Source organism: Ranitomeya variabilis, chromosome 5 (genome assembly GCF_051348905.1).
Source record: "Ranitomeya variabilis isolate aRanVar5 chromosome 5, aRanVar5.hap1, whole genome shotgun sequence".
Classification (NCBI taxonomy): Eukaryota; Metazoa; Chordata; class Amphibia; order Anura; family Dendrobatidae; genus Ranitomeya; species Ranitomeya variabilis.
In genome coordinates this window covers 49,550,644-49,573,556 of record NC_135236.1, presented here as the reverse complement: position 1 = coordinate 49,573,556, position 22,913 = coordinate 49,550,644, and the positions used below count along the sequence as shown (strand labels likewise).

The window sequence follows — 22,913 nt, the reverse complement described above, 5'->3', positions numbered from 1 at the left end:
GCTGCACATATCCCCCCCCCCCCCCAGTCCTTACTGTCCGTGCAGGGTGGCCGCACATATCCCCCCGTCCTTATTGTCCGTGTAGGGTGGCTGCACATATCCCCCCCGTTTACTGTCCGTGCAGGGTGGCCACACATATCCCCCCCCCCCCAGTCCTTACTGTCCGTGCAGGGTGGCCGCACATATCCCCCCGTCCTTACTGTCCGTGCAGGGTGGCTGCACATATCCCCCCCCCCCCCCCGTCCTTACTGTCCGTGCAGGGTGGCTGCACATATCCCCCCCCCCCCCCCCGTCCTTACTGTCCGTGCAGGGTGGCTGCACATATCCCCCCCCCCCCCGTCCTTACTGTCCGTGCAGGGTGGCCGCACATATCCCCCCGTCCTTACTGTCCGTGCAGGGTGGCCGCACATATCCCCCCGTCCTTACTGTCCGTGCAGGGTGGCCGCACATATCCCCCCCCGTCCTTACTGTCCGTGCAGGGTGGCCGCACATATCCCCCCGTCCTTACTGTCCGTGCAGGGTGGATGCAAATATCCCCCCGTCCTTACTGTCCGTGCAGGGTGGATGCAAATATCCCCCCGTCCTTACTGTCCGTGCAGGGTGGCCGCACATATCCCCCCCATCCTTACTATCCGTGCAGGGTGGCCGCACATATCCCCCCCCCCCAGTCCTTACTGTCCGTGCAGGGTGGCCAAACATATCCCCCCGTCCTTACTGTCCGTGCAGGGTGGCCGCACATATCCCCCCCTGTCTTTACTGTCCGTGCAGGGTGGCCGCACATATCCCCCCCGTCCTTACTGTCCGTGCAGGGTGGCCGCACATATCCCCCCGTCCTTACCGTCCATGCAGGGTGGATGCACATATCCCCCCCTCGTCCTTACTGCCCGTGCAGGGTGGCTGCACATATACCCCCCCCCCCCGTCCTTACTGTCCGTGCAGGGTGGCTGCACATATACCCCCCCCCGTCCTTACTGTCCGTGCAGGGTGGCTGCACATATACCCCCCCCCCGTCCTTACTGTCCGTGCAGGGTGGCTGCACATATACCCCCCCGTCCTTATTGTCCGTGCAGGGTGGCCGCACATATCCCCCTGTCCTTATTCCTTATTGTCCGTGTAGGGTGGCTGCACATATCCCCCCGTCCTTACTGTCCGTGCAGGGTGGCTGCACATATCCCCCCCCCCCCCCCCCCCCCCGCGTCCTTACTGTCCGTGCAGGGTCGCCGCACATATCCCCCTGTCCTTATTGTCCGTGTAGGGTGGCTGCACATATCCCCCCGTCCTTACTGTCCGTGCAGGGTGGCTGCACATATCCCCCCCCCCCCCAGTCCTTACTGTCCGTGCAGGGTGGCCGCACATATCCCCCCGTCCTTATTGTCCGTGTAGGGTGGCTGCACATATCCCCCCCGTCCTTACTGTCCGTGCAGGGTGGCCACACATATCCCCCCCCCAGTCCTTACTGTCCGTGCAGGGTGGCCGCACATATCCCCTCCTCCTTATAGTCCGTGCAGGGTGGCCGCACATATCCACCTGTCCTTACTGTCCGTGCAGGGTGGCCGCACATATCCCCTCGTCCTTATAGTCCGTGCAGGGTGGCCGCACATATCCACCTGTCCTTACTGTCCGTGCAGGGTGGCCACACATATCCCCCGTCCTTACTATCCGTGCAGGGTGCCTGCGCATAGCCCCCCCCCCTTCCTTACTATCCGTGCAGGGTGGCTGCACATATCCCCCCCCCCCCCCGTCCTTACTGTCCGTGCAGGGTGGCTGCACATATACCCCCTGTCCTTACTGTCCGTGCAGGGTGGCCGCACATATCCCCCTGTCCTTACTGTCCGTGCAGGGTGGCTGCACATATACCCCCCGTCCTTACTGTCCGTGCAGGGTGGCTGCACATATACCCCCCGTCCTTACTGTCCGTGCAGGGTGGCCGCACATATCCCCCCCCCCCCCCCCCCCGTCCTTACTGTCCATGCAGGGTGGCCACACATATCCCCCTGTCCTTACTGTCCGTGCAGGGTGGCTGCACATATCCCCCTGTCCTTACTGTCCGTGCAGGGTGGCCGCACATATCCCCCCGTCCTTACTGTCCGTGCAGGGTGGCCGCACATATCCCCCCGTCCTTACTGTCCATGCAGGGTGGCTGCACATATCCCCCCCTCGTCCTTACTGTCCGTGCAGGGTGGCCGCACATATCCCCCTGTCCTTATTGTCCGTGTAGGGTGGCTGCACATATCCCCCCGTCCTTACTGTCCGTGCAGGGTGGCTGCACATATCCCCCCCCCCCCCCAGTCCTTACTGTCCGTGCAGGGTGGCCGCACATATCCCCCCGTCCTTACTGTCCGTGCAGGGTGGCTGCACATATCCCCCCCGTCCTTATTGTCCGTGTAGGGTGGCTGCACATATCCCCCCCCGTTCTTTAATGTCCGTGCAGGGTGGCCACACATATCCCCCCCCCCAGTCCTTACTGTCCGTGCAGGGTGGCCGCACATATCCCCCCGTCCTTACTGTCCGTGCAGGGTGGCTGCACTTATCCCCCCCCCGTCCTTACTGTCCGTGCAGGGTCGCCGCACATATCCCCCTGTCCTTACTGTCCGTGCAGGGTGGCCACACATATCCCCCGTCCTTACTATCCGTGCAGGGTGGCTGCACATATCCCCCTGTCCTTACTGTCCGTGCAGGGTGGCCGCACATATCCCCCTGTCCTTACTGTCCGTGCAGGGTGGCTGCACATATACCCCCCGTCCTTACTGTCCGTGCAGGGTGGCCGCACATATCCCCCTGTCCTTACTGTCCGTGCAGGGTGGCCGCACATATCCCCCCCCGTCCTTACTGTCCGTGCAGGGTGGCCGCACATATTCCCCCCCCCCCCCCCGTCCTTACTGTCCGTGCAGGGTGGCCGCACATATCCCCCTGTCCTTACTGTCCGTGTAGGGTGGCCGCACATATCCCCCTGTCCTTACTGTCCGTGCAGGGTGGCCGCACATATCCCCCTGTCCTTACTGTCCGTGCAGGGTGGCCGCACATATCCCCCCCCCCCCCCCCCCCCGTCCTTACTGTCCGTGCAGGGTGGCCGCACATATCCCCCTGTCCTTACTGTCCGTGCAGGGTGGCCGCACATATCCCCCTGTCCTTACTGTCCGTGCAGGGTGGCTGCACATATCCCCCCGTCCTTACTGTCTTTGCAGGGTGGCTGCACATATACCCCCCCGTCCTTACTGTCCGTTCAGGGTGGCCGCACATATCTTACTGTCCGTGCAGGGTGGCCACACATATCCCCCCATCATTGCAGGGTGGAGAGAGGGAAGCATGGAGCAGCTGTCGCCCGTCAGCTGTCCCGCTTTCTTACTTCCCGACCAGGTTGTGCTATATATATGTCTGCTGGCAGCTTGTGTGCGGGCACAGACCAGAAGCCACAGTCTCCTCTGCCATAGGTGCCACACAAGACCACATCTCCCCCACCCCAGGACGTACGGTGGGACGCCGAGGGTGAGGGGGTTTGCAGAATGTTGCATGCGATCTCCGTAGTTTGCCCCCCACCCCCTATGCATGGGATTGCTCGACAAACATTTTTACAAGTCACGAAAGTGTTGGGCTGGCGCCATCTGGGACTTCCTCAGCTGTGATGGCATGCTGGGTGTTGTAGTTCCACTGCGGCCTGCTCCTGAAGTCACTTTTGCCAATAGCTGTTGATCCTCACACAGTAACCTGCTGTGAATCTAAAACTCCCAAGTGCATGCTGAGAGTTGTAGTTCACAGCAGGCGGTGCGCCGCTGACCCCCTTTCCCCTTAACTTGCCCTCCTCTTCCTGTTAACCCTTCTCACGCCGTGTTTGTGCACCTTGCTCCTTTCCTTCCCGTGTCGTGCCACCCTCCCCTCCCCCGACCTTTTACGCCTTTTAAGATCTCGTTGCTGATGGAAGAGAAGCGTAATCTGATGTCCGAGAACCGAGCCCTCCGAGAGCGGCAGGATTCCCCCGACGGAGAAACTGGGACCCCCCAGATGTTCGGCAAGAAGATGCTCCTGCTGCAGAGTCAGATCGAGCAACTGCAGGAGGAGAACTACAGGTACAAGCCGAGCCGAGAGTAGAATGACAGCTCTGCAGTGTAGACTGACACCGTGATGATAGGGGGAGGGCCCTCTGCATAAATATGCTAATTACCGGGCTGTCTAATGCTTGGTAATGATCCCCGTGGTCAAAGATGGCCGATCTTACCTGCCTTGGTGACCACATCTCCTTCTTCCAGGCTGGAGAGTGCGCGTGATGACTACCGGCAGCGGTGTGAGGAGCTGGATCGGGAGGTGCAGGACCTACATCAGCGTAACCAGGACCTAACAGGTCTGGCCCACGAGGCCCAGTCTCTGCGGGACGAGATGGACATACTCAGGTAAGGGTGGGGACCCGATCAGAGGTCTCCAGCGATCATAAGGGGAGTGTTCTTGATTTCTGGGCAAGTATCACACAAGAATTGAGGGCACCTGCTGGAGCCCCTCGGGACAGATTTGACCGTGGCCCCTCGTTTCTGCCTCTCCCCCATCAGGCACTCTTCAGACCGTGTGGGGAAGTTGGAGTCTCTGGTTGAATCTTATAAGAAGAAGCTGGAGGATTTGGGCGATCTGCGCCGCCAGGTGAAGCTCCTAGAGGAGCGAAACACTGTGTACATGCAGCGCACGTGTCAGCTGGAGGATGAGCTGCACAAGGCGCACGCGTCCCGGGGACAGGTGGAGAGCCTGAGCCGACAGGTGAGACGGTAACACCAGGGCGGACTACAACAACACGGAGGTGTGTGATCGGTGCAGCGTTACCTTGCCCTCTGTCACCATGGCAGGTCCAGGAGATGAACAGGAAGCACTCCGCCGAGTCTCTGCGGGCGGAGAAGTGGCAATTCGAGTTCCACACCTTAAAGGAAAAGTTTGAGGCTTTACAGAAGGAGCGAGAGGTGAGGATGCGTCCTACATTTATGGGGTCTTATCCGGAGATCCATGGGGGGGGGTAGCCGGGTGTTATAGGAGGTGTTGGGCACGGCTGCTTCTTCACCAGCAGGGGGCACCGTCACCGACCAACCGCTGTCATGTGCTCTCTCTTAGCGGCTGCTGGCAGAGCGAGACTCTCTGCGCGAGACGAATGAAGAGCTGCGGTGCTCGCACCTCCAGCAGACGTGCCTGGTACAAGCAGGTGAGAGGAGGACGGGACGCTGCCTCCATATTACATACATTAGTTGCTACTTAAAGGAAATCTTTGGATCATTGTGATGGGGGTGGTTCATTGCGACATACAGCATGCAGCCGGCTGGCCAGAGTCTGTTCCTCCATATTATAGAAAGTGTTTCACCCATGTGTGCTAATGGTACTTGTAAGGATGTGCTTTGCCCATGGCTGCTGATGGTACATATAATAGGAGGTGTTTCACCCATGGATGTTGATGGTATGTGAGGAGTTTTACCCTTGAATGCTGATGGCACATATAGTAAGAGACCTTTCACCCGTGGGTGTAGATGGTGAATATAATAGGAAGCATCCAACCCATGGGTGCTGATGGTATATAGGATAGGAGGCATTTCACCCATGGTGCTGATGGTATATAGGAGGCATTTCACATATGGGTGCTGATGGTGTATATAATAGGAAGTATTTCACCCATGGGTGCTAATGGTACATAGGATAGGAGGCATTTCACCTATGGGTGCTGATGGTGCATGGGATAGCAGGCATTTCACCCATGGGTGCTGATGGTGGATAGGAAGCATTTCACCTATGGGTCCTGATGGTGCATATGGTATATAGGAGGCATTTCACCTATAGGTTCTAATGGTGCATATAATAGGAGGCATTTCACCCATGGGTCCTGATGGTACATATAATGGGTGTTTCACCCATGGGTGCTGATGGTGGATAGGAGGGATTTCACCCATGGGTGCTGATGGTATATCGCAGAGGTCCCCAACGTTTCTGATCTTGAGAGCCACACTCAGCTCTGACAGAGGGTCGTGAGCCACATCCAGCCTTGAGAGAGAGTCGCGAGCCACATTCAGCTCCCGCCCCCTCACAGTAGTGGCAACTAAAGCCCCCATTACAGGCATAATGGTAACCAAAGCTTTTCCACAAAAATCAACCACCCCAAAGCAGTATACAAAGATCCAGGGGTTCCTACAATACCCCCTTTCAGTATTCTCCTATAAAGCAGTCCGAAGACACTGTCACATCTGGCTTCCAACACCTTCTCTGACAGGTGGTGTCATCTTGTCTCCAGCGTACCATACTTAAATCATCTCAAAACCCCTAAGACCAGTATACACTCACCGGCCACTTTATTAGGTACACCATGCTAGTAACGGGTTGGACCCCCTTTTGCCTTCAGAACTGCCTCAATTCTTCGTGGCATAGATTCAACAAGGTGCTGGAAGCATTCCTCAGAGATTTTGGTCCATATTGACATGATGGCATCACACAGTTGCCGCAGATTTGTCGGCTGCACATCCCAAAGATGCTCCATACAAGGCAGGATGGATCCATGCTTTCATGTTGTTTACGCCAAATTCTGACCCTACCATCCGAATGTCGCAGCAGAAATCGAGACTCATCAGACCAAGCAACGTTTTTCCAATCTTCTACTGTCCAATTTCGATGAGCTTGTACAAATTGTAGCCTCAGTTTCCTGTTCGTAGCTGAAAGGAGTGGTACCCGGTGTGGTCTTCTGCTGCTGTAGCCCATCTGCCTCAAAGTTCGACGCACTGTGCGTTCAGAGATGCTCTTAGGCCTACCTTGGTTGTAACGGGTGGCGATTTGAGTCACTGTTGCCTTTCTATCAGCTCGAACCAGTCTGCCCATTCTCCTCTGACCTCTGGCATCAACAAGGCATTTCCGCCCACAGAACTGCCGCTCACTGGATTTTTTTTCTTTTTCGGACCATTCTCTGTAAACCCTAGAGATGGTTGTGCGTGAAAATCCCAGTAGATCAGCAGTTTCTGAAATACTCAGACCAGCCCTTCTGGCACCAACAACCATGCCACGTTCAAAGGCACTCAAATCACCTTTCTTCCCCATACTGATGCTCGGTTTGAACTGCAGGAGATTGTCTTGACCATGTCTACATGCCTAAATGCACTGAGTTGCCGCCATGTGATTGGCTGATTAGAAATTAAGTGTTAACAAGAAGTTGGACAGGTGTACCTAATAAAGTGGCCAGTGAGTGTATGTGCTGCCAGATCTGCTCTTCTGTGCAGGGCTGCTCACAAAATTCTCAATTTTCAGATTTGCTCTTCATACCTGTTTGCTATAACTGGAGCTAATGCACCAAGCTGACAGACAGCCGCGAGCCACAATTCATGGGACCGCGAGCCACATGTGGCTCCCAAGCTACAGGTTGGGGACCCCTGGTATATAGCATAGGGGGCATTTCACCTATGGGTGCTGATGGTGGATAGGAAGTACTGATAGTACATATAATAGGAGGCATTTTGCCCATGGATACCGATGTTGGCCATGCACTGTAGATATTCCTCTATTCCCAGATGCCCTCTCTGGACTGTCTTCTACGGTGGACAACCTGGCTGCAGAGATCCTTCCTGCAGAGCTGAAGTAAGCGTCCCCTGCCTGTATACAGCGCTGGGTAGGGGGCTGTATACCGCGGCTCTGTACTGACCCCTGTGCTTCCCGTAGGGAGACCGTGCTCCGTCTGCAGCAGGAGAATAAGATGCTTTGTGTGCAGGAGGCCTCGTACCAGGAGCGTCTGTCCGAGCTGCAGAATCTTCTGGAAGAATCGAACCGCGGTCGCAACAGACAGGAGAGCGAGAACCGGTGAGGAGGTGGCGGGGGTTCGAGGGCATCTGTCCCCTCCAGGTGTGCCCCCCGTACAGACCTCCAGCAATGCTGACTGTTCCTCATTTCAGGCTGAATCAGCAGCAGATCCAGGAGCTGAGAGCTCAGATTGAGGATCTGCAGAGCCAACTGAAGGAGCAGGGCAGCCGGGCAGAAGACGTGAGTGCCCCCTTATGTGTGACCATCCGTCTGCACTGTCCGAACAGGACCCTAATGTGTCGCTCCTCTGTTACAGTCTTCACAGCTGAAGAGGAAACTGGATGAACATCTGTAAGTACAGAGCCGGCACTCTAATGCCACAAAGCGGACAGTCCGAGCTAGAGAGCAGTATGAGGACCCTCTAATACACAGACAGACAGACCCGTGCGTGTTGGCGGAGTGCCAATTACAGTGCGGGGAACGGATGGTGGATACATTGGAGAGCTTGATCGCTGGAAGTCCGACCACTGGGAACACCACCCATCCGGAGATCGGGGCTCCATTCCTTGACTACGGGACTTCCAGAAATAGTGGAGGGCTGGTCTGTGCTTTCTCCAGCAGTCCCATAGACAATGAGAGGAGGCTGAGCATGTGCATCACTGCTTCAGTCAAGGCAGATTTCAGCGCTCTGACCTCCAGCGATGTCCCTAATGGATAGGAGATTACTGGTGATTTTAGGAAATGTAATAAACATTGGTCGTAATATCGGGTGCACTGACATCTCTGCTTTGTGTTTAGGGAGTTGCTGCACGATGCTCACTCAGAATTGCAGAAGAAGCGGGAATATATCGAAACCCTGCAACCCAAAGCTGACCTGAACAGTAACTTTTTTTTTTTTCCTATTTTTATATAATTTTATTAATTTTAAGGATTACTACATACCTGCAGTCACCACTAGAGGGAGCTCCCTGTACACACACACACACACACACACACACACACACACACACACACACACACACACACACACACACACACACACACACACACACACACCTGGAACGATCCATGTGCAGTACCACCTGGTGGACAGAAATGTGTGTGTGTGTGTGTATATATATATATATATATATGTATATATATGTATGTATATATATATATATGTATGTTTTTTTCCCTCTTTACATTGGGGACCACTGTGGGATTCTCTCCTTTCCTGTGTTAATCGCTCATTCCTTATCTAACACTGCTTCTCTTCAGTGTCTCGGAAAGTGGATGAGTTGCAGCAGATCTTGCAGCAGAAAGACGAGGACATGCGAGCCATGGAGGAGAGATACAAGCGTTATGTGGAGAAAGCCCGAACGGTGAGTAACTAAGAGCTGTGGGGGTCTCGGATCTTACACTTTATACATTTATGGCATAGAATAGGTGGATCAGTCGGGCAGCAGAGTTTAGAATAGATTGGAGGGGTGCGAGAGTGTTAGAGGGGAGGCCACAGAGCAGGAGGTTGCAGTAGTCGAGGCGGGAGATGATGAGGGCATGCATGGTTTTACAGATTCTTAATGAATATGTGGATTCAGGAGATATTTTTGAGTTGGAGTCGGTATGCGGTGGAAAGGGCTTGGATATGTGGTTTGAAGGAGAGATCAGTGTCAAGGATAACCCCGAGGCAGCGAGCTTGTGGGACTGGGGAGAGTGGGCAGCCATTTACTGTAATGGATAGGTTCGTTGGGGGGGTCGCGTGAGATGGGGGGAAAGATGATGGATTCTGTTTTGTCCATGTTAAGTTTCAGAAATCTAGCGGAGAAGAAGGATGAAATAGCGGACAGACATTGAGGGATTCTGGTTAGTAGGGAGGTGATATCTGGTCCAGAGATGTAGATCTGTGTGTCATCAGCATAGAGGTGATACTGAAAGCCATGAGATTCTATGAGCTGTCCCAGGCCAAAGGTGTAAATGGAGAAGAGCAGGGGCCCAAGGACTGAACCTTGTGGGACTCCGACAGATAGGGGGCGAGGTGAGGAGGTGGTGTGTGAGTGGGAGACGCTGAATGTCCGGTCTGCTAGGTATGATGAGATCCAGGATAGGGCCAAGTCTGTGATGCCAAGGGATGAGAGGGTCTGTAATAATAGGGAATGGTCCACTGTGTCAAAGGCAGCCGACAGGTCCAGGAGGAGGAGGACCGAGTAGTGTCGCTTGCTCTTGGCGGTTAAGAGGTCATTGGTGACCTTAGTTAGGGCAGTTTCAGTGGAGTGGTGTGACCGGAAGCCAGATTGTAAGCGGTTGAAGAGGGAGCAAGAAGAGCGGTGGGAGGACAGTTCAAGATGGACGTGGTGTTCCAGTAGTTTGGAGGCATAGGGGAGAAGTGATATAGGGCGATGGCTAGATAAAGATAACACCAGTTGTTAGTGATAGGTTGAAGAGATGGGTTAGGTTTGGGATGAGGTGGGACGGGATCGGGTCGAGTGCACAGGTGATGAGTAATGATCTGGAGAGTAGGGAGGAAAGTTGATCTTCTGTAATGCCGGAGAAGCTGGTTTTGGAGGAGGAGGGCTGAGTAGTTATGAGGAAGGGCTGTGGGGCCTGGAGGCCAAAGCTTTCTGTGACATCGATCTTCTGCTTGAAGAATGAGGCAAAGTCTTCAGCTGAGAGGAGAGGGAGGAGGTGCTGGGGGTCGGAGGAGAGAATTGAAGGTGTTGCATGGCTGTTTAGGGTTGTGAGACAGGAGATGACAGATGAGACGTATATTTGTTTAGCTGCAGTGAATGTCTACTTGAAAGTAGTGAGGGACTGTATGAATGCGATAAGTGCTCGTTGGAGTGGGATCTCTTCCATCTCCGCTCAGCAACCCTGAAAGCCTACCTCAGTTCTTTGGTCAGGCTGGTGTGCCAGGGCTGTCTGTTGATTGTGTGAGGGGAGGCAGCAGTTTTGAGGGCTGTAGCTGTTGTGGTGTTACAAAGTGCGGCAGCATCTGCATTGTGTAGGGAACTTATGTCTGTAAGATGGAGAGAAGGGATTCGGAGCGTGAGTGTAGATCGAGGTGTTTGAGATGTATGGGAGGGTGTGCAAGTTTGCGGAGTGGAGATTGTGCACCTGGAGAGGGAAGAGAATGTAATAGGTTGTGGTCAGACAGAGGGAGAGGTTAGATAGGTGACCGAGGCGGGTGAAGGTGAGGTCCGGTGTGTGGCCATCTTTGTGAGCGGCGGCTGAGGAGCATTGAGCGAGGCCGTGAGAGATAGAAGCTTCGAGACAGCTGAGGTGGAAGTATCAATGGGGGTGTAGAAGTCACTTATGATGATAGATGTCCGCTGTGGGCGAGTCTCATTATCCCACAGATTTTGGATTTCCCTCGATCACTTTGAACCTTTCTCAGGTTATTAAGACCCTGGATCCCAAGCAGCAGAATTACAATCCTCCGGAGATCCAGGCCTTAAAGAACCAACTGCAGGAGAAGGACACCAGGATCCGGCACTTAGAGGTGAGGAGGACGAACACGGCGGGGGTCCTTATATTTATTATGGGGGGGAATGTAATAATCACCCACTTTCTCCTTATTCTCTAGAATGACTTTGAGAAGACCAAGACTCAGAGAGACCAGGAGGAGAAGCTGATAATAAGCGCCTGGTATAACATGGTGGGTGACGGTTCGGAGGGGCCGGGTATGGGGGGGTAGGCCGTCACAGATTATATATATTGTCCACTCTCTTTTCCCAGGGGATGGCGCTGCAGCAGAAGGTCACAGACGAGAGGACACAGGTCCCTAGCGGAGCGCAGTCCTTCCTGGCCCAGCAGAGGCTGGCTACCAATGCCCGACGTGGGCAACACTCCCGCTCATTGCTGCCCAGATACAGCGACAAGCGCCAGAGCATGGCATGACGTGTGACCGACGGAGCCGGGGATCGCTAGAAGGGGGTCAGGGTTATCTTCTGCTAGGGACTAACCTGTCACTGCCCTGACAATCACACTCCTATAGGGGGCGCTGATTGTCCTCTTTTAGAAAACCATTCCCCTTCTTTTGGGGGGTCCTGCCTGGTTGTGTTTTTTTTTTTTTTTTTTTATAACTTTTGCTGCCTCCACTTACCCTGCGTATTACACTCCCTTGCTTTCTCTTAGCAATCCTAATGAGTGGAGCACTCGCAGTGCCCCCTACAGGTGATCTGGGGGACTTCTAGGCCTGGATGAGCTGTCGTTATAGAAGACCCCCCTCCCTGCAAATCTCCTGCTCATTAAGTATCGACTCCCTCCTATAGAAACATGGCTTTATTAGAGTCAGTGTGTCTTTAAATCCCCTCCATACACAAGTTCACCCAGTAATTATCATCACATTAAAGGGGAGACGGAAACCCCTCCACGTCCTCCGTCCTGCACCTGCGCTGCTGCGGCCACCTAGTGGCTGTCTATAGTTACTGCAGTGCGGATAAAATATAATTTATTTTTTTTTAAGTTTCCACTTATTGTCCCCGGGTTAATAACTTTTTTGCAATATTTCCCTTCCTGTCTTCTTGACTGGCGCACTTTAATTATATCGTAGCTGAGCACAAACCAAAGAACCTCCCCGTAGGCTGCACATTCACCTCTATCAATTCCGGGCACATAGGAATATTACTGCTTTTATAATGTCCCCCTTGTAGTGGAACAGGGGATGTAAGATCCTGCTAGATTGTACATGTTCCATTGGAAGGGGGCTTACAGCACCAATTTTTAATTTTTTATGTCTGTAACACTAATATTCTGGATACATCGGCGTCATTGATATCACTACATATATTATACGTGTGCAATAGAGGGTCCTTAAAGGTACGGACGTGGCCCCCTTACACCCTCAATCTTTGCCTTATTGTCCCTTGGGAGAAGCACGGACCTCTTGGTCGTCTTTGTTTCGGGGTGTTTTAGTCTCTGTGTGTTTTCTGCCTGTATTTATATTCGTTCTAAGCTGTGAATCGCTTCTTTTTCTGAATTTGTACCTGTTTTATTTCATTTTTTTGTCTATTGTGTCTGGTTTGTGTCATTCCCCCTTTTCCCCGACCCTTTCAGTTTCAGTAATATTTAGGGTGCTCGAAGGTAGAAACTTTTAAAACTTCATAGGAAATGAGCTGCTTTTAGAAAAGGTTTTTTTGAGAAAGTAACACCCATTTCGGACCATCTTGATGGAGGTGCAGTACGTCCCCGCGGGCTGTAGATGGCGCTGCGTACGGCTAATGTCTGTATGATTGGTACGATCACCTGATGACCTCTGGCTTTTCAGGAGGGCGAGGTTTATCTTGGGGAGGCCCCCAAATCACAGATGTCTGTTCTATCTGCTGTTAGTTACCATTCGTAGTATTCTTTATAAAGTTATCTAATTTTATACACTGCAAATAAACTTTTATCTCTTTTTACCAAAACAAAAATATTTTCTTTTTTCGTTAATAAAACCTGCAGAGTTCTTATGTATCTGGTTCTATGTGCACATTATTATATCTGTCCGAGCTGCAGTGAGTGCTCCAGAGCTGCTCATCCGACTGGAAGCTGTGACCAATAGTATAAGGCCCCTTTCACACATCAGTTTTTTGCCGTCAGTCACAATCCGTTGGCTCGAAGGATCCGTCGCAGGTTGTGAAAAACTGATGCGACGGATCCAGTTTTTTCACCGGATCCGACTAGGGGGGCTGGCTACTTGGATCCTAAAAAACTTGGAACATGCTCAGTTTAAAAAAAATACGGAATCCGTCGCCAGATTCCGTCATTTGGCGGATCCGTGCCCATAGGCTTCCATTCGAGCAAACAGACGGCGACGGATCCATCGCTGTCCTTTTTTTCGACGGACACAAAAAACGTTACTTTGTCCGTTGTCTCCGGCCGCCGGACAAACAATTTTCGATGGATCCGGCGAACGACGGATGAAACGTGAGGCCATCCGTCGCTAATACAAGTCTATGAGAAAAAACTGATCTGATGGCATCAGTTGCCGGATCCGTTTTTTCTTTCAATATTCACCGGATTGCGACTGATGACAAAAAACTGATGTGTGAAAGGGGCCTAAGGACTGTGCACTCTCCAAGGTCAGTCTCTTATATGGTGCCAGCTTTACTATAGACGACAGAAGAAATGGACTCACTGTATCTAAACCTTTCCCACAATTCCTGGGTCCAATGCCAGTGCCATTGCTATCCACTTGTTCCTCAAGAATCTGCCATCTAATCAAAAAGAGGATTAAACCTACTAAGACAAGTCTGTCTCTCCCCCGTCCTTCCAATGTACAAGAATATAACTACTATAATACTGCTCCTATGTACAAGAATATAACTACTATATTACTGCTCCTATGTACAAGAATATAACTACTATAATACTGCTCCTATGTACAAGAATATAACTACTATAATACTGCCCCTATGTACAAGAATATAACTACTATAATACTGCTCCTATGTACAAGAATATAACTGCTATAATACTGCCCCTATGTACAAGAATATAACTACTATAATACTGCCCCTATGTACAAGAATATAACTACTATAATACTGTCCCTCTATATACAAGAATATAACTACTATAATACTGTCCCTCTATATACAAGGATATAACTACTATAATACTGTCCCTCTATATACAAGGATATAACTACTATAATACTGCCCCTATGTACAAGAATATAACTGCTATAATACTGCTCCTATGTACAAGAATATAACTACTATAATACTGTCCATCTATATATAAGAATATAACTACTATAATACTGCCCCTATGTACAAGAATATAACTACTATAATACTGCTCCTATGTACAAGAATATAACTACTATAATACTGCCTCCTATGTACAAGAATATAACTGCTATAATACTGCCCCTATGTACAAGAATATAACTACTATAATACTGTCCCTCTATATACAAGAATATAACTACTATAATACTGCCCCTATGTACAAGAATATAACTGCTATAATACTGCTCCTATGTATAAGAATATAACTACTATAATACTGCTCCTATGTACAAGAATATAACTACTATAATACTGCCCCTATGTACAAGAATATAACTACTATAATACTGTCCATCTATATACAAGAATATAACTACTATAATACTGCTCCTATGTACAAGAATATAACTACTATAATACTGCCCCTATGTACAGGAATATAACTACTATAATACTGTCCCTCTATATACAAGGATATAACTACTATAATACTGCCCCTATGTACAAGAATATAACTGCTATAATACTGCTCCTATGTGTCATGTCGGACGCTGTTCAGACCAGGTCGTTCGACAGACAGCGGTAATTCCGCTTTTGACCACTATTTGCTCATTGGCGTCGGCTAGATTTTGTCTAGCTGTTCCGGGGTTAATTTACCTGATCCTCGGATTGGAAGCTGGGCCATGCCCATTGCCTTTAAATAGTTCTCCTGATCATTGGGCGTCGCCGATTGTAGCTTCTGTCTTGTGCGTTGTTATCTCGGTCTGGAGTGGAGAGCTGGTTGATGGAGATTCGTTGCTGGTGGTGTATTTCCCTTTGTCTTATTTACTCCTTCCTATATTTGTATTTATTTTGCCCTGTGCACTTATAGTGTATTCCTGAGTGACTGCGGCGTGGTGTATATTTTCCTTTATCCTTGTCTGTGCTAACTGTGGGTATTGGTGTATTACCTCTTCACTGGGTGGTGGGCGGAGGTGTCCGCCTCGGGTTGAAACAGGAGACAGGGCGAGGGTCGAGGCCTAGACATGCACACCATCAGTGTAAACTCTAGGTAGAGGGTCAGTCAGGATTTCCCTAGTCTGAGGGAAATTGCAGGGGTCCGGGTTATTAGCTCTTGCTCACCTAGTCTCCCCGTGACATTATAATCGGCCCAACAAAAAAAAAAAAAGGGGGTTTCTCTTTTTTTTTTTTTCCTCTTGTCATGGATCCCATGACTTCCATAACCAGCCAGTTGGAGGCGTTGTCCCTACAGGTCACTGAGTTGAGGGGGGCAGTTCAGCAACAGGGACTAGCAGTATCTAATGTGCAAGCTGGAGCGACAGGAAGAGTTGCTGAGCCTAAATTCCCTTTGCCTGAAAAATTTGCTGGGGAACGCAGTAAATTTGTTTCTTTTCGTGAAGCTTGCAAACTATATTTCCATATGTGCCCGATCTCCTCGGGTAATGAGGCTCAGCATGTGGGCTTGGTGTTGTCATTGTTAAGCGGGGATCCCCAAGCATGGGCGTTTTCTTTGCCACCTGATTCTGCTGCGTTTGACTCTGTGGAGTGTTTTTTTTCTTCTCTTGGGAAAATCTACGATGAACCAGACAGAATGGCTCTAGCAGAATCTAAGATACGCAGTATTCGCCAGGGGGAGCGAGTTGCAGAGGATTACTGTTCTGAATTTCGTCGCTGGGCGATCGATACCCAATGGAATGATCCAGCACTGCGGAGTCAGTTTATTCATGGGGTTTCTGGAAGGGTTAAAAAAGCCCTTCTGATGTACGAGACTCCTGCTTCTCTAGATTGCGCTATTAGTCTTGTTGTCCGCATTGATCGCCGTATGCGTCAGGGGGAGCATGAGACACCGCCTATGGGAGAGGGTTTAGGTTCACGTGTGGTTGCTGCAGGTGAGCCCACGGAGCCTATGCAAATCGCAGGGGTGTCACATGTGAAGCATCGAGCCCCTGAGCTCAGGAAGCAGGGAGCCTGTTTTTACTGTGGTAAAACTGGTCATTTTATTAACATCTGTCCTCTGCTGTCTAAGAAAAACGGCGGAAAACTTCTAAGCTCAGAGGGTGTGGAGGAGGCCAATCTGAGCTTATGTATATCCTCCATGGTGGTTTCTCAGTGCATGCTCCCTGCTAAGGTTTTTATCGCTGGCAGTGAGCTGCCAATTACTGTTTTTGTGGATAGTGGTTCAGCCACAAATCTCATTGATGAGGAATTTGCGCGCACAGCAGGTTTTAGGATTGAAAAACTGTCTCATCCTATCGCGTGGTCACCATCAATGCTGCTCCTCTCTCTCAGGGGGAGATTACTGAATTTGTGGCTGAGGTGAAACTCCACATTGGAGTTCTACATTCCGAGCGGGTTACATGTAAGGTGCTCAGGAATCTTCCTGCTCAGGTGGTTTGGGGTTTTCCTTGGTTGTCTATGCACAACCCGGTAATTGACTGGAAAACTCAGGACATAATTAGGTGGAGCGAGTTCTGCCAGGAGAATTGCCTGGCCACATGTGTGGCTGCGGTGACTTCAAGCGTTCCGGAGTCACTTCTGGATTTTGTGGATGTGTTCTCTGAGAAGGGTTGTTCGGAGTTGCCGCCACATCGTCCCTATGACTGTTCTATCAGGTTTAAACCAGGGGCCAAGTTGCCTAAAGCAAGGATATTTAACATCTCCGGTCCGGAGAGACAAGCGTTAAAAGATTATATTGCTGAAAGTTTGAGCAAAGGGCACATCAGGCCGTCATCCTCGCCGGTGGCAGCAGGGTTCTTCTTCGTGAAGAAGAAAGATGGCGGATTACACCCGTGTTTGGATTTCAGGGAGTTGAACCAGATTACGGTTCGTGATCCATACCCTATGCCATTGATACCAGATTTGTTCAACCAGGTGGCGGGTGCTAAGTGGTTTACCAAGCTTGACCTCAGGGGGGCGTACAACCTCATAAGAGTCCGTCAAGGTCATGAGTGGAAGACGGCTTTTAATACCCCTGAGGGTCATTTCGAAAATTTAGTGATGCCTTTTGGGTTGACTAACGCACCTGCAGTGTTCCAACATTTCATCAATGATGTGTTCTCGCATGTTTTGGGGAAATTCGTTATTGTGTACCTGGATGACATTCTCATATATTCTAGCGACCATGATACTCATTTAGATCATGTCAGGCAGGTGTCACATCTTCTCAGAGAGAATAAGCTGTATGCTAAACTTGAGAAATGTGTATTTTCTGTTCAAGAGTTGTGCGTTCTTGGGCTATATTGTGTCTGCTTCTGGTTTTAAAATGGACGCCGCTAAGGTGCAAGCGGTGCTGCATTGGGAACGTCCTGATAACCTGAAAGCACTTCAGCGGTTCCTTGGGTTTTCTAACTACTATAGAAAATTTATCAAGGATTTTTCCATCATTGCTAAACCGCTAACTGACATGACTAAAAAGGGTACCAATTTCTCCGTTTGGCCTGAGGCTGCTGTGCGCACATTTGAATTTCTTAAGAACAGTTTTGTTTCAGCCCCCATTCTTGTGCAGCCAGACGTATCGAAACCCTTTGTTGTGGAAGTCGATGCGTCTGAGGTTGGTGTGGGGGCGGTGTTGTCACAAGGCTCATCTTTGAGTGGTTTACGTCCGTGCGCCTATTTCTCCAAGAAACTGTCGTCCGCCGAACGTAACTACGATATCGGCAACAGGGAGTTGTTGGCTATTAAGTTGGCCTTTGAGGAATGGTGACACTTCTTGGAGGGGTCGGTACATCAGGTCACTGTTATTACCGACCATAAGAATCTGCTGTATTTGGAGTCAGCCAAGCGTCTGTCCCCCAGGCAGGCTCGCTGGGCATTGTTTTTCACGCGGTTCAATTTTGTTGTCACTTACAGACCTGAGTCTAAAAACACTAAGGCAGATGCTCTGTCCAGGTGTTTTCCGGGGGGAGAACCTCGGGAAGATCCGGTACCCATCCACCAAAAGGGTGTTGTGGTTTCGGCTCTCACTACCGAGGTTGAGGCTGAGATTGCCGAGGCTCAGGAGGAGGTACCATCTGAGCTTCCCATCAACAAATCTTTTGTACCGCTTCATCTCCGCCTAAAGGTTTTGGCGGAGCATCATGATGCTGTCCTGGCTGGCCACCCAGGGGTTAGAGGTACCTTGGAGTTGGTGTCACGTCGGTTTTGGTGGCCCAAGATCCGACAGGATGTGGTCTCATACGTGTCAGCTTGTACCACGTGCGCTAGGGCTAAGACGCCCCGCTCCCGTCCTGTTGGCACACTACTTCCTCTGGAGGTACCTAGTAAGCCATGGACGGAAATCTCCATGGATTTCATCACGGATTTGCCTCCCTCAGCTGGGAACACAGTCATCTTGGTGATTGTTGATCGGTTTTCAAAAATGTCACACTTTGTGTCTTTGCCTTCGTTGCCTAACGCTAAGACTCTGGCTCAGGTATTTGTGCAGGAGGTGGTCAGACTTCATGGGGTTCCGTCTGACATCGTGTCTGATAGGGGGTCTCAGTTTGTGGCAAAATTTTGGAGAGCATTTTGCTCACGGCTGGGGATCAAGTTGTCTCATTCTTCGGCGTTCCATCCTCAGTCAAATGGTCAGACCGAGCGTGTGAACCAAAATTTGGAACAGTACCTACGCTGCTTTGTCTCTGATAATCAGGAGGAGTGGTCTACCTTTCTTCCTTTGGCTGAGTTTGCCATCAATAATCACCGCCAGGAGTCATCTGGGGAGTCTCCGTTTTTTGTGTTTACGGGCTACATCCTCCGTTTTGTACATTGAGTCAGAGAGGCTCTTCCGGCGTTCCGGAGGAGGACCAGTTAGGAGCACAATTATCAGTCTGGAGGAGAGTTAAACAGCGCCTGTTGAGTGTGGGTGCTAGGTACAAACGTGTGGCTGACAGTAGGCGTGTGCCAGGTCCGGACCTGAGTGTGGATGACTGGGTGTAGTTATTCACAAAAAACATAAGACTCAAAATACCATACCTTAAATTGGGTCCACGGTTTATTGGTCCATTTAGGGTCACCACCGGCATTAACCCAGTAGCATACCGACTGGAGCTCCCTACGGTGTATAAAATACACAACGTGTTCCACAGGTCTCTTCTAAAGAAGGTGGTGGGTTCTGTGGACGCGGCGCCTATGCCACCTCCAGTCTTGGTGGATGGTAATTTGGAGTTTGAAGTCTCCAAGGTGGTTGACTCTCGTATAGTGCGTCGTACTTTACAGTACTTGGTACACTGGCGTGGTTATGGGCCTGAGGAGAGGTCCTGGGTACCAGCCTCGGATATTCATGCGGATCGGCTGGTCAGGTTTTTTCATCGTCGCCATCCAGGCAAGCCGGGTCCTATAAGCCGTGAGGGCCCTGGGGTCCCTCGTAGAAGGCGGGGTACTGTCATGTCGGACGCTGTTCAGACCAGGTCGTTCGACAGACAGCGGTAATTCCGCTTTTGACCACTATTTGCTCATTGGCGTCAGCTAGGTTTTGTCCAGCTGTTCCAGGGTTAATTTACCTGATCCTCGGATTGGAGGCTGGGCCATGCCCATGGCCTTTAAATAGTTCTCCTGATCATTGGGCGTCGCCGATTATAGCTTCTGTCTTGTGCGTTGTTATCTCGGTCCGGAGTGGAGAGCTGGTTGTTGGAGATTCGTTGCTGGTGGTGTATTTTCCTTAGTCTTATTTACTCCTTCCTATATTTGTATTTATTTTGCCCTGCACATTTACAGTGTATTCCTGAGTGACTGCGGCGTGGTGTATATTTATTCAGTCGCCATGACAGCACCACGAGAGAGGGGATCCGCCCTTCAGGGACAGGAAACCTTCAGACATAAAAGGGCGGCACCTCTCTCCTCCGTCAGTTGGTTTCCTGTCCCTGACAGGCGAACCTCTTCAGACAAGACCTCATGAAGAAGGTTGAAGATTAAGGAAGATTTCCCAGTCCTGGTAGTCCGATGCAGGTAGCGGGAGGGCCCCTACCTCGGACTAGCCAGGGCGCCGGAAGCACCACACAGCAGGGGGACTGCTTGTGTCAGGTGACAGCAGAGAGAAGCAGCCTTCAGACATGGCTTGCTTCTGGGTGACCCTTTTTTGCTACAGGTACGAGGTAAGTATAGGCTACCTGCTCTGGAGCTATGTCTGCGCCTCGGGTCCGGTCACATCCTGCCTCTGCATCGGCCATATGTCTGTGGGCTCGCCGCGTGTGCTGGGGCGTCCCGGTGGTGTCTCTGGGGCGCTTCCTAATGACGCGGCCGGCGCGGTCCATTAGCGCGGCTGGGCATGCGCGGTGGCCGCGCCGGATGGGGCGGTTCTATTTTCCTGCCTTTCGGTGGGAGCGCCTGTAACCGGAAGGGGCGTTCCCGGGCGACGTCCTCGTCGGCGCTTCCTGGTGACGCAGCGGCGTGGTCCATTGGCGCGGCTGCGCACGCGCGATCGCCGTGCGGGCCTATCGGCGTTATGGGGCAGGAGCGGTGGTGTGCCGAGGCCTGGGCTGGGGGCGCGGCTCTAGCAGTAGGGGCCAATTAGATGTGTACCGGGCAGGGCACCTGGATTATCCTGCTGACCCCCATCTGGGGGTGGTACCGCTTGGGGGCAGTATTTAAGGGCAATATGGCGGCCGCTGCATGTCTCTGACCCTTTATTATAATGGAGTCGCCGGAGCAGGAAGCACCGCAGGTGCGGCAGCAGCCTCAGCCTCTTGAAGAGACCCGTGCCATCTCCCAGCGTCGATCTAGTGGCAGTAGTCGCGCTGGTGGAGTCAAAAATGTTCAAAAGTCAAGCAAGTCCTCAGGTCATAAGACTACTTTGGCCAGGAAGGACACCCCATTATCTACGGTACCATTCACTACGCATCTGGGTAAGTGATCTACGTGAAAGTTCACCTAGTGATCCTATGTCCCTGTTATGTCCCCCTTTATCCTTATTAGGGGAGAAAATGTACCGCCAAGTCCAAACACAGGGAATGTGGCGAGTGTGGGGATCTACTCCCGGATGCTTATGAGAAAAAACTGTGCAGGCCTTGCATACAGCGCCTTATAGAGGAAGAAGCTTCTGACCTTACGTCTACCTTGAGGGATATGGTTAGACAAGAAGTCAGGGGTTCTATTAGGTCTCTTTCCCAAAAGACAAATTCTAAAGGGAAGAAACTTACTTCCCCAGTTTCAGAAATTGAGTCAGACTCGGCTGAGTTAACCTCGGACTCCTCTCCGTCTTCCTCTTCATCTATAGACGTTGAATCAGGATATTCCTGTTTGCCACTTGATAAAGTGAATCGGCTAGTTAAAGCGGTAAATAACACTATGGGGATTGAGGAGCCTCAGTCAGAGTGGTCTATGCAGGACATAATGTTTAAAGGGTTGGACAAAAAATCCCGTAGATCTTTCCCGGTGATTGAGAAAATAAAAACTCTAATTACAAAGGAGTGGAAGAAGCCTGAAAGGAAAGGTTCACTCCCACCGGCATTCAAGAGAAGGTATCCCTTTGAGGAAGAGTCATCGTCCTCTTGGGATAAAGCCCCGAGATTAGACGCAGCAGTGGCCAAAGCATGTAAAAAATCCTCGCTACCATTCGAAGATTTGGGCAACTTAAAAGACCCGTTAGATAGAAAGGCTGACGTTTTTCTTAAAGGGACCTGGGAAACAGCAGCAGGATCTCTGAGACCAGCAATTGCAGCCACTTGTACAGCTCGGTCACTAATGGTGTGGCTTGACCGGCTAGAAGACCAACTTAAGAGCAAAGTCCCTAGGAGTGAAATCCTGTCTTCCCTTCCTATAATTCAGGAGGCAGCAGCTTTTCTCTCAGACGCTTCGGCAGATTCGGTAAAATTAGCCGCAAGGTCCTCGGCTCTATCAAATGCAGCCCGCAGGGCTTTATGGATTAAATGTTGGCCGGGAGACTTACAGGCAAGGTCAAAATTGTGCGGCATTCCCTGTGAGGGGACACATTTGTTTGGACCTGTACTGGACGAATTATTAGAGAAAGCTGGTGATAATAAAAAACGATTCCCCTTCCTGGGAAAACCCCCATATAGACGGGAATACAACAAAGGATGGTACAACCGTAGAAGATCATTTAGAGAAAGATCCAGACGGGACAGTAACAGAAAAAGAGGTAGAGGCTATATCTTTGACACCTCTCGGGACTATAAAAAGCCTCAATGACTGCTGGACCAGGTGGGGGGGAAGACTTTCAGCCTTCTTCCCTGCCTGGTTGAAAATTTCTAACAGCCCATGGATCCTCAGTCTCATCTCGGCTGGTCTAAGATTTGAATTTCAGACTTTTCCCTATAACAAATTTTGTATAACGCCCGTCCGTTCTACCTCCACAGAACAGCTGGCTCTAGAATCGGAGGTCCGGGATCTACAGCAAAAGGGTGTGCTGGTTAGAGTACCCACGGTACAGAAAGGTAAGGGGTTCTATTCCCCTCTCTTTCTGGTCAAAAAACCTGATGGATCTTTCCGTACAATCATTAATTTGAAAGGTCTGAATAAATTTCTGCTGATTCCCTCCTTCAAAATGGA

At 50.8% G+C, this 22,913-nt stretch overlaps 1 protein-coding gene across 4 annotated transcripts in view; it reads left to right on the top strand.

The window, feature by feature from the left end:
- Window positions 1-13,167, top strand: part of HOOK2 (hook microtubule tethering protein 2) — a 62,352-nt gene extending 49,185 nt beyond the window's left edge. For 3 of the 4 annotated variants that reach the window (XM_077261885.1, XM_077261881.1, XM_077261883.1), the window contains exons 9-22: window positions 3,901-4,064; window positions 4,245-4,385; window positions 4,539-4,740; window positions 4,827-4,937; window positions 5,086-5,173; window positions 7,509-7,575; window positions 7,657-7,794; window positions 7,887-7,974; window positions 8,051-8,085; window positions 8,533-8,615; window positions 8,995-9,098; window positions 11,108-11,212; window positions 11,297-11,368; window positions 11,449-13,167. In XM_077261885.1, the coding sequence (XP_077118000.1) occupies window positions 3,901-4,064; window positions 4,245-4,385; window positions 4,539-4,740; window positions 4,827-4,937; window positions 5,086-5,173; window positions 7,509-7,575; window positions 7,657-7,794; window positions 7,887-7,974; window positions 8,051-8,085; window positions 8,533-8,615; window positions 8,995-9,098; window positions 11,108-11,212; window positions 11,297-11,368; window positions 11,449-11,610 (1,560 nt within the window). In that variant the 3' untranslated portion in view covers window positions 11,611-13,167. The remainder of the gene's footprint in view (window positions 1-3,900; window positions 4,065-4,244; window positions 4,386-4,538; window positions 4,741-4,826; window positions 4,938-5,085; window positions 5,174-7,508; window positions 7,576-7,656; window positions 7,795-7,886; window positions 7,975-8,050; window positions 8,086-8,532; window positions 8,616-8,994; window positions 9,099-11,107; window positions 11,213-11,296; window positions 11,369-11,448) is intronic. The other variant, XM_077261882.1, reaches the window with a different exon arrangement.
- Window positions 13,168-22,913: the final 9,746 nt, after the last annotated feature.